Source organism: Jaculus jaculus, chromosome X (genome assembly GCF_020740685.1).
Source record: "Jaculus jaculus isolate mJacJac1 chromosome X, mJacJac1.mat.Y.cur, whole genome shotgun sequence".
Lineage (NCBI taxonomy): Eukaryota > Metazoa > Chordata > Mammalia > Rodentia > Dipodidae > Jaculus > Jaculus jaculus.
In genome coordinates this window covers 139,462,107-139,473,724 of record NC_059125.1, presented here as the reverse complement: position 1 = coordinate 139,473,724, position 11,618 = coordinate 139,462,107, and the positions used below count along the sequence as shown (strand labels likewise).

The 11,618-nt window shown below is 44.6% G+C and overlaps 1 protein-coding gene and 1 pseudogene across 1 annotated transcript; one reads left to right on the top strand and one right to left on the bottom strand.

Moving 5' to 3' along the window:
• Positions 1–1,686: 1,686 nt before the first annotated feature.
• LOC101594061 lies at positions 1,687–2,876 on the top strand (annotated as a pseudogene).
• A 7,219-nt stretch (positions 2,877–10,095) lies between these two features.
• LOC101593769 (melanoma-associated antigen 10-like) lies at positions 10,096–11,268 on the bottom strand. The gene has a single exon (XM_004653828.1). The coding sequence runs from the start codon at positions 11,266–11,268 to the stop codon at positions 10,096–10,098; it is 1,173 nt and encodes a 390-aa protein (XP_004653885.1).
• Positions 11,269–11,618: the final 350 nt, after the last annotated feature.

Sequence of the window (11,618 nt, the reverse complement as noted above, 5' to 3'; positions counted from 1 at the left end):
GGCCCCATGGGGTCTCTATGCAGGCAACCAGCAAACCTGTTTCACACTGCCCATGGCCATTTCCAAAACACAAGACCGTGTTGCAAACTCAATGACCCTCTTTCCAGCATTTCTTATACTCCAGGATACCAGGTAGGGTGCCAATTTGTTAATCCAGGGGGGAATAAAACAGACTTTGAAGAACAGAACACTCCTTGAGCACTCAGGCCCCTTCAAAGGAGTCTACATTTTTCTTGTTGCCCCAGCGCAGGTCAGCTAGCCCAGTGTCAAAGGTTGTAATCTTTCAGTTGCAGCTGAATGGGCAACAGTTCACCCAAAGATTTTTCTTTCTGTGCCATATCCCTCTGCACACACCAGTTCATTTCTACGCAAAGCAACCCTGCACAACTTCTCAGGACATGGGCACAAGAGCAAGCTTCTCACACAAACTGCTAGCCCAGTCCAGGCAAAGCTCTTTCTCACCCTCATAAGCCAAACCTCACAGTCCATAGTTCTTACTACCTTCAGGTCTTTCAGCTCTGACCAGGATAGACCATCAAGCTGTACTTACAGCACTGCAAGGCATCCCTTAGGCCAAGGTTTCAACTCCTTCCACATTCCTCTTGAAAATCAGCTCCAAAAGGCCAAAGCCACATAGTCAGGTGTCTAGCAGCAACCCCACTCCTCGGTACCACTTTACTGTTGCAGTCTGGGTCGCATTGCTGGTAGAAATCACCCAACCAAGAGCAGCTTCTGGGAAAAAGAGGTTTATTTGGCTTACAGGCTCGAGGGGAAGCTCCACGATGGCAGGGGGAAAACGATGGCATGAGCAGAGGGTGGACATCACCCCCTGGCCAACATAAGGTGGATCACAGCAACAGGAGGGTGTGCCAAACACTGGCATGGGGAAATTGGCTATAAAGCCCATAAGCCCGCCCCCAACAATACACTCCCTTCAGGAGGCATTAATTCCCAAATATCCATCAGCTGGGGAGCTAACATTCAGAACACCTAAGTTTATGGGGGACACCTGAATCAAACCACCACAGTGTCCCTAACTAAACTTTGGTCTTTTCTCAGGATATTGGTAATGTGCCCATGGCTTTGCCAAGTAGTTCAAAAACCCATGGTTCCACTGGGCATTTGTCGCACCCTTTGTTTGATTTAATTTGATTTTTATTTATTTATTTGAGTGAGAGAGAATTGGCATGCCAGTGGCTCTAGCTGTGCAAATGAACTCCAGATGCATGCGCCACCTTGCACCTCTGGCTTACATGGGCTCTGAGGAATTGAGCTTGGATACTTTGGCTTTGTAGGCCATCTATTAAGCCATCTCCCCAGCCCTGCTATACCCTTTAATATTAAGGAAATTGTCCCTGCCTGGAATGTGTGGCCTATGTCCAAGGGACATAGGACAAACCTTAACTTCAGATCAATGTAAACTGCATTATGTCTGTTTGTGGTAGACTCCTCCCTGTAGACTTAAACCCTCTAGGTGAGTAGGCTAGGTCACAAAACCAAGAGGCAAAAACTTTAATAGGAGGTTATAATTATAGGCAAAGACAAATCCAAAATAGCTAAAACAGGGCATACTCTCCTGTTGATATTGTACATCTTATGCTGGCCAGGGAGTGATGTCCACCCTCTGCTCATGCCATCATTTTCCCCTGCCATCGTGGAGCTTCCCCTCGAACCTAACACCCTGCGAACCCCAAGTCTAGAGCGCCAAGGATGCTGGCCATTAAGAAAAGGAATGCAAAAGACTTACAGTTCTCTGCATTCCCAGTAGCAGGAAACCTCCAGTTGCAGCCAGTTAAGAATGGAACTGGTCCAAGTGTTTATAAAGTCTTAGTCCCAAAACCTGCTGTGCCACCTACAAAACGTACACAATGAAAACGCCAAACTAAAGAAAATAAAGTTGGAACTTCTTTTCCTCATGAATCTACATACAGTGTTGGCAACTGTAACGTTAAATCAGCTGCCAAGAGCTTTAGTCCATCAACAAACTCAGTGAAAGAGTGTAATCGCTCCAATTCAGCTTCACCTGTTGACAAACGTAATCAGCAGCCTCGTCTAACCAAACTGACACAGATGTGCACTGATAAGAAGAGCAACTTTCTAAGGGCTGGAGAGATGGCTTAGCGGTTAAGCGCTTGCCTGTGAAGCCTAAGGATCCCAGTTTGAGGCTCGGTTCCCCAGGTCCCACGTTAGCCAGATGCACAAGGGGGCGCACGCGTCTGGAGTTCGTTTGCAGAGGCTGGAAGCCCTGGCGCGCCCATTCTCTCTCTCTCTCCCTGTATCTGTCTTGCTCTCTGTGTCTGTCACTCTCAAATAAATAAATAAATTAAAAAAAAAAAAAGGATAAAGAAGAGCGACTTTCTGAAAGCCGTGAAGAGACAGGGTGGAAGAGGAGCATGAAGACGAGAGCCATGCTGGCTCAGAGAAGGATGAAGAGTCATTTAATTTGCATAACAGCAACAGTACTCACCAAGAAAGAGATATAAACAGGAACTTTGATGAAAATGAAGTTCCTCAAGAGAATGGCAAGGCTTCAGTAATTTCCCAGCAGATCATCTGATCTTCAACATTTCCACAGATTGATGTTCTTTCCAGTTCACTTGAGGCAGAGCACAGATTATTAAAGGAGATGGGCTGGCAAGAAGACAGTGAAAATGATGAAACATGTGCTCCTTTAACTGAGGACGAAATGAGAGAATTCCAAGTTATTAGTGAACAGTTATAGAAGAATGGTCTGAGAAAAAACGGTATTTTGAAAAAATGGCCTGATTTGTGACTTCAAGCTTGGACCCTGGAAAAACAGCACTTTCACACCCACACTTGAGAATGAGGACACAGAGACTAGTAGCAGTGACACGTCAGATGACGATGCTGTGTGACCAACTTCCCAATAGGTTTAGACATGTCAGTGTGATGCATTTCATGCGGTTTGGGGTGAATTGTAAAAATGAACTATAATTTATGTAGCGAAATATCCCATTAGAAGATGATTTTGGGGGGGAACTTCAATATGAAGAAAACCAAGAATGTTGTGTCGGGCTGTGCTGAACATTATCTCTTTGTACTGTATGTTGTGACATGAGGACTTGGGTTGGTCCAGTGTTGACTTTCTTCAGCACTTCAGCATTTCTCTGACTTGCAATGTGACGATGTAACAAATGAGAGTTTCTCATTTAATAATAAAATATTGTGTATTGTTTTGCAAAAAAAAAAAAACCAAACTAGCTAAAACAAATTATCATGATTATGATTTTCAATGTTTTTGACATCAGGTAGGACAGGGCAGTGATCTCAGAGAGTGAGAGAAATGCAAGGATACCTACAGTTGCCTCCATGTGTTGCTTCAGGAGACAATGTGGACCACAGTGAAGGGAGATGGAGCATAGTAGTCTTCTCAAGTTGATGAGAAAGATTTAGGAGTCCTGGGAAGCCAATGAGGCAAGAATTCATAGGCCAACACCAGAGAGAAGAAGGCAGTACAAATGGAGATCACCACAACTCACAAGGCTGGGAATAGTTTCTGTTACCACAAGTCTGAGTGGAACACTTATTTCCAGAGAGGAGCATTGATTAGAATACTCAAATGGGTTTTGCTTGGAGTGAGACAATATTTGACACTGATCACACATTGTTCTGGTCTCTCCTAGAAGTTTAAAAGCCAGACATGTGTCATAGGTAAAATTGTGAACTATCCAAAAAGTATGTTCAAGTCCAAATCTACATATAGGATCTGTAATGTGACTTTACTATGGAAATGGTGTCTTTACGGATGCACTTAGCTAATATGAGTTATATCCAGATATCCATTCCCAAAGTGCCTTGTCATTTTCTTTGCTTTCTTTACTTGATATTTGTAACTATAATATATCCAAAATATTTGCTAAACAAAGGAATAGAAGATAGAAAGAATTAAAACATTAAGGGATTTGAAATGTAGAGACAGTCTTCTGTCTGCACTGTGTTCCTGAGTCAAAGAAACCTACTGTTGAGGCTGGAGAGATGGCTTCATGGTGAAGGTGTTTGCCTACAAAGCCAAAGGACCAGGGTTCAATTCCCCAGGACCCACATAAGCCAAATGCACAAGGTAGCACATGCATCTGGAGTTGTGATTGGAGGCCCTGACATACCCATTCTCTATATCTCTATCTGCCTCTTTCTCTCTCTTTCAAATAAATAAATTTTAAAAAGAGACCTAGTGTTACAGTCAGGTTTGCATTGTTGGCAGAAATCACCTTACCAAGAGCAGCTTGTGGGGAAAAAGGGTATATTTTGGCTTACAGACTATAGAGGGAAGTACCATAATTGCAAAAAAAAAAAAAAAAAAAAAAAAAAACCAATAAAACAATGGCATGTGTAGAGGGTGGACTTCACCCCCTGGCCAAGATCATATGGACAACAGTGACAGGAGAGTGTGCCAAACACTGGCAAGGGGAAACTGGATATAATACCCATAAGCCCTCCCCCAATGATACATTCTCTCCATGAGGCATTAATTCCCAAATCTCCATCAGCTGGAAACCTAGCATCTACAACACCTAAGTTTATGGGGGACACCTCAATCAATCTACCACATTTTGTCACTGGCTTCCATAAACTGATAAACATACATGATATAAAATACAATGCATTCAGTTCAACTTTAGAAGTCCCTATAGTTTTTATAATCTCAATGATGGTCAAACATCTCCATAGTTCAAGGTCTTTTAACTGAGCCATAATACCAAAAAAAATTTCCTCAAAATCCATAATGGCATAGAGTCAATATTCACACTGCAAAAGATGGCATTGGGCACAGCAAAGAAATATTCAACCAATATAAGATTTAAACAGGACAAACATCAAACTCTGTAGCACCAAGTCCAACAACTCTAGTCAGTGACAAATCACCAAGTCCAATAATTCTAACCACTGAAGTCCCTGGAGTTTTAATTCCAACCCTCCAACTAGGCTACTCACAATCCTGACAAACTTTACTGGGGGGCTGGAAGCTCTCCTTATCAGCAACCTCGTGGTCCCGATATCTCAACGGGGACTCCACTGCAAACCACGCTTCATCCTCATAGCTCCATCAGGTCTCCTTGCAGGCATCCAGCAAACTTGCTTCACACTGCCCATGGCTGTTTCCAAAACACAAGAGCATGTTGCAAATTCAATGACCCTCTCTTTGCTGCATTTATTAAACTCCATAATACCAGCTAGGGTGCCAATTTGTTAATCGGGGGGGGGGGGGAATAAAGCAGACTGATGAACAGGGCACTCCTTCAGCATTCAGGCCCCTTCAAAACTGTCTACATTCTTCCTGTTTCTCCAATCTCAAAAGTTGTAATCTCTCATATAATTGCAGCTGAATGGGCAGCAGTTTCAGCCCAAAGATTTCATTTTTTCTGTGCCATATCCCTCTGATCACACCAGTCCGTTTCTACACAATGCAACCCTGTACAACTTCTCAGGACACGGACATAACAGCAAGCTTCTCACAGAAACTACTTGTAGCCCAGTGCAGGCAAAGTTCTTTCTCACCCTCACAAACCAAAACTCACAGCCCATAGTTCTTATGGCATTCAGGTCTTTCAACTCTGACCAGAGCAGTCCATCAAATTATACTTACAGCACTGCAAGGCATCTCTTAGGCCAAGGTTTCAAATCTTCCCACATACCTCTTGAAAATCAGCTTCAAAAGGCCAAAGCCACACAGTCAGGTGTCTAGTAGCAATCCAACTCCTCAGTACCAACTTTACTGTTGCAGTCAGGTTCACATAACTGGCAGAAATCACCCAACTAAGAGCAGCTTGTGGAAAAAAAAATGGCTTATTTTGGCTTATAGACTTGAGGGGAAGCTCCATGATGGCAAGGGAAAACAATGGCATGAGCAGAGGGTCACCTCCTGGCCAACATCAGGTGGACAAAAGCAACAGGAGAGTGTGCCAAACACTGGCAAGGAAACTGGCTATTACCCCCTTAAGCCTGCCCCCAGCAATACACTGCTTCCAGGAGATATTAATTCCCAAACCTCCATCAGCTGTGAACCTAGCATTCAGAACACCTAAGTTTATAGGGGACACCTGAATCAAACCACCATACCTTCTGTACTATTTATGCCTAAGTGAGTTCAGAAATGTTATGACAGACTTCCAAGGAGAGCATCAGCATGGACACCCTGTCTTCATGAACAAACACCACCTTCAACATGAGGACACCCGAACATCTTCATTAATCCATCACACTTTCATTTTCCACTCTACACTCCCCAGTTGTTTCACAAGGAAGCATGACCATCTCCTTTCCTGGAAAAATATTACTTGGCTCAGTCCCCAACCTCAGACAGTGTTTGATGGGAAAATAGGATAATGATGATAGAAGTATCATACCCACACCTAGGAAGCTAATATCTCAGTCTCAAAGTAGGAAAGTTAGAATTGAGGACACTATATGGAAGGTTTTTTTTTTCCCCCCTGCATTCCTCCAAACACTTTATCTGCAATGTTGCTAAGGTAATTAGTCTCCAGATATTCCTACTTCAATTCCCACTCCTTGCCATGCACACACCCTTCTGCTGTTCCCTTCCTATTGCCCTCAACTGCTAGACACTTGTCAATCACTCTACTTGTTCACATACCTCCAGCCTGTGGTGGAATTTCACTTAGGAGGAGACACAAATACCCTTCGGAAAGTAGACATCAAGACATCTCCAGGGCAAACACAACTGAGGATGCAGTGGACCGCCAGAGTGGTCAAAAGGAGTGACTCACCCAAAATGATTCAGGTGATACAGCTGTGTGCTTCCTGACCGGACAGAGGGGATGGCTGACTGGCCTGGTCCCCTTCATTAAGTATCTCTATGCATACTCAGACCACATTGAAATTTCCATCTATGATACCAATATTCACAAAGACTACTCTTGCTGTATGTTCCTGTGGTGATTTGAATGTAAATACCTCCATATCCTCAGGTGTTTATGATTGAGCTTCCTGCTTGGTCCCCAGCTAGTGGAACCTTTGAGGTATAGAGCCTTGCTGCAGGAGGTGTGATGCTGTGGGTGGACCTTCAGGTCTTTCAGAGCCAGCTCTCCCATGTTCTCTTTTCTGTGGATGTATGATAAAGTGAGCCACCTTTCACCTTCATAATGAAGCTTCTCTTTGAAACTGTAAGTGTAAGATAAATCATTTCCTCTCATAAGCTGCTTTTGGTTCCATGCTTTATCCCTGCAACTAGATGGTAACTTAGCAGTTCCCCATTAACACTTACCTTTGTTTTGTAACACAGATTTTGAATAAATTTCCACAGAAGGAAGTTCCATGTTAATGTGGTCCAGGAATAAATACATTGCTCCCATGTGGAGTCTCACCTCCTTCCTCCTCCTTTTTAACTTGTTCTCAGTCTCAATGGGCATCTCACCATCATCCCTCTGCTATTCTCTGGGTAGGAGTTTATCTGTTTTTTCTAAGGATCCCCACTAAAAATACAAGTCCCTAAAAATTAAAAGATAAGTTCATGTCTGGTTAATTAAGAACTTGATGAGTAGGTGCTTTCATTTATTGAGATTTACTATGATTTTTCTTACTCTCTTGGTACACCAATCAAATTCAGGATTAGTTCTTTAATTTTCTGTAATGTACTGAAAGGTATATATGAACCAAAGAATAAGCCACATTTTAAGTCTTTTCTGTTATCGAATTTCTATATATTACTGCTGGAAACTTTTCAATTTCCAGATGTGATAATATTCACAAATAGGAACATAAAGTTGTTACACTCTGAACTTCACATATTCTGTCATTCAAAACAGAATCCTTTTATCATGACATTTTTGAATGGTAAGAAAGGGGTTGGGGAGATAAAGCTTTTTGATAGAGCACTTGCCTAGAATGCACTGGACCCTGGGATTAACGATCCTTATCACCACACAAATGAAGTGGGGTAACACACTAACCACAATCCATACCCATTCCAGGACACAGGAGTTGAATGCAGGAGGATGAGAAGTTTAAGGTCATCCTCTGCTACATAAAAAGTTCAAGGTCACCTTGGATTACCTGAGACTGATTCAAAGAAACAAAAAAGGCTTGTACCATGTTGCAGGAAAGAATGGGAACAATATGGACTCTAGGTGAACCCTTTTCCAGGCTGGACACCTACCAGGTGGGATAGTAGGCTACCAAAGCCTGGGGGCCCTTAGATTGTGCTCTTGAGTATCTATTTTGAAAAACCAATGCTTTTAAGTCTATTGAAATGTTTGGGCTGTGACTTGGCAAGGTGTCTCTGCATATTGAATATTTAATGAATGGAAGCTGTTTGAATATTGATCCCAGAGATATCCTTCCCCAGGGTTTTGTTGTTATCCAGAAATTTCCTGAAAAGATACTGCTGAAGAGTGGACATATCGCTGGTCATTATGGAGTCTGCCTAACTGCGCCACAACACCAAGGGAAGGAGAAGCAAGGCATTAAGGCACTGGGTCTTTTAGGGGAGAGAAATTTCTGACAGATCACCACTGGGAGGGAGCGAAGGGGCAAAAAAGGGAATCGGCTGATTCCCACGCCAGGTTCAGGTTGGCAACTTCGGACACACTGCTCTGCTGTGGCCCGTCCCTCCCATCCAGTGCCCCTGTCTCCCACTCCAACGACATAGCCCGTCACTGCTCTCCCTACCCCTTTGACCTCCTCCACTGTGCCCGGCCCACAACTTCAGACCCATCCTGCTCTCCCAGGCCCTCCCCCAACTTTGGACCTGCTGTTACACCCTGCTCCAACATCCACCCCCACCTCCCCATACCCCCCCACTGCAGTGACTTCGCTCAATCTGCCCTGCTCCCCCAGCCCCCAAGACTTCGGACTTCCCCACTTGACCACCACCGCGACCTTAGACCAGCCCACTTGGTCATGCCCCCCATGAGTTCAGACCACTCTGCTGGGCTGTGCCCCCTTCAGCCCCCCATTTCAGACCCACCCTGCTTGGCCCCGTCCATCCCTGCCTCCCCCTCTACTTTGGACCACCCCACTCAGTCTGCCCCCGCCCCCATGACTTCAGAAAGCTCTGCTCTACCACCTCCCCATGACTTTGTCCCTGCCCTGTTCCGCAACAGCTCTCTTGACTTCCGACCTACTCTGCTGGGCCGCGCCCGCCACTTCAGACCAGCACATTTCTGTCCCGCCCCCTATGACTTCAGACCATCCCACTCGCCCCTCCCTCACTCCTGACTTTTGACCCTCCCTACTCAGCCACCACCCTGTCTCTGTGACTTGGAACACCCTCCTCCCGACTTGGCCCTGACCTGGTGACTTCAGAGTCACTTTGCTATGCCTGTGACTTGGGATCACTCTTCCTTGCCCCCCCCAATTCGGACCCACCCCACTTTGCCCCACCACCAGGGAACTTCCAACCCTCTCCACTCCATTCTGCAATCCCTCACTCCCCTACCCCCCGGGCCTTCAGACATGATCCTCAGCCCCTGCTCCCCCCCATGGGCCTGCCTTCCCTCGCCACTCTGTCCTGACCTGGCACAACCCAGGGCATTTACACTAAATTGTTGACAACTGAAACTACACTTAAAGTTGCTCACATCTCTGTGGGTTCCTAAAGGCCAACTTTTTTTTGTCCTTCTTTTCACTTGTTCTTTACATCTATAAAGACATCTTACCATACTCCTGAACTAGCTGTTCCTAGACTACCATGCTTTGGAGGGTGTACTTTACTTATCACCACACCCCACCCATCAAGGTAAGTAACACACAAAAAGTATTAAACTAAACTTTGGTGAATAAAAGAGTCTGTGAACAAAGAAAGACCTTTGATTAAGGTTTACTAACATATTTTTATTTTCTTGAATAAAATAACCTACTTGTACACATTACAGACCAAACTGATGTAGTTAAAAGAATACAACTATTACCTACTGAATATTTCTTCTATATTTTCTCAAAACTCAATACAACAAAAATCTGTGCATAATCATACACTTAGACTCTGAAGCAACCCTGTTATCATTTACAAGGAACAGCACTTGAAGATTCTCACAAGAAAAAAACAAATGCAACCCTCCCCACCAAATCACCATGCAGAACAGCAGGCCAAAGTTGTCCTATAACCTCCACCCTCCCTTACTGGGAATCTTCGCTGTCCTCTTCAACAGCAGAAGAAACCGGTTCCTCTTTTTGCATAGCAGAAGTTGTCAGCAAATGGTCCGCAATCAGTATGGCACTAGCACTATTCAAGAGGAAAGCTCTGGCCCAGGCCCTCTCTTCATCTTCTCTGAAAGCCTCAGCATACATGAAGGAATAATATGCTGGGTCTCTGCCTGTAAACTTGGCCAAATGTTCCAGGACTTTCATCTTATTGGTTTCAGCATGGGCTCTTGGACCCCACAGGAAATTGAAGCGTGGAGTCTCACTGTTAGGCACCTGCTGATACTCCAGGTACTTTTCCTGCACCAACTCTCTGGTCAGGAATCCCTTGGGCTCCCCATATATGGAGTGCATTATTCCTTCATAAACCCCTACCGTATTTAGGAATTTCCACACACTTTCTTCAGAGGCAGAGTTTCCATCTATGAATATTAAACCCAGGATAAGTATCAGGAAGCCATTTCGAGGCAGTCTCTGGCCAGGCATCATTGTGTCTCCATAGGTGAGGTTCAGTGAATTGACAAGGATGTAACAACTGCTCATCTGGTCATTTTTCTTTACATCAATACCATAAATCACCTCCAAGCACTGAACAGCTTTCTTGAAGATGAGAGGGAATTGTTTCTGCCACGATTTGGTGACAACCTTGAGCATTTCCACTTGTGTGATGGATGTCTTCTTTCTGTATTTGAGGACCAGGACTTTCACCAACTTATTCACCATTTTGGTTTGACGTTTTTTCCACAAGGATTCAGTGTCTATTATAGGCTGGACAGTGCCTACACGTTTCTTTCCTTTCTGGCGTCCAGACTCTTCATGTAACCTGCTCCATGAAATGGAGGAGTAAGATCTCTGAAGTCCCCGGGAATTCCTCAGCATCCCTGTAGAAGGTCCTGCACCCTGTGCATCACCCTGAGCCAGAGAATAGGGTAAGGAAAGGGAGGAGGGGTGAGGACCAGAGAAAGGAGCGACATTTAAAGAGGCATATGTGGAAGAGGTAGTTTTCTCATCATTGCTGGCTTTCTCCCCTTCTTTTTCCTTCTCTTCAGCTAGGGGAGCCTGTGTAAATGTCAAGTCCTGTCTTTCAGTTGGGTCCTGGACGTCTTGCTCAAGGCTGACACGTGGACGTTTTTCATAGTGATGAGACATGATGACTCTTATTGGAAGTGGCAGTCAGGAGTGTCACCAGAAGTTTGGGTGATGGGATCCCACGGGCCTGGGAGAGGAAGAGGGAGAGACAACTTAAGTGGCCTCAGCAGAAAATCTCAGTCCAGAAAGCTCCAACAACTGCATACTTACAGAATTCCTCTCTCTGTAAGGAATGGTCCAGAGCCTCACAGATCTGCTGTTTTCCTGGTTGCTTGTCCTTTAGGAACCTGTAGGTGTGAGAAAGGCCTGCAGCTTTCTGACAATTGTTATATCTGGAGACTTCAGGCTCCAGACAGGTGTTTTTAAGATCCAGGTGCTTTGAGGAACCCTTTTTTCTGTGGTGAGTTTAG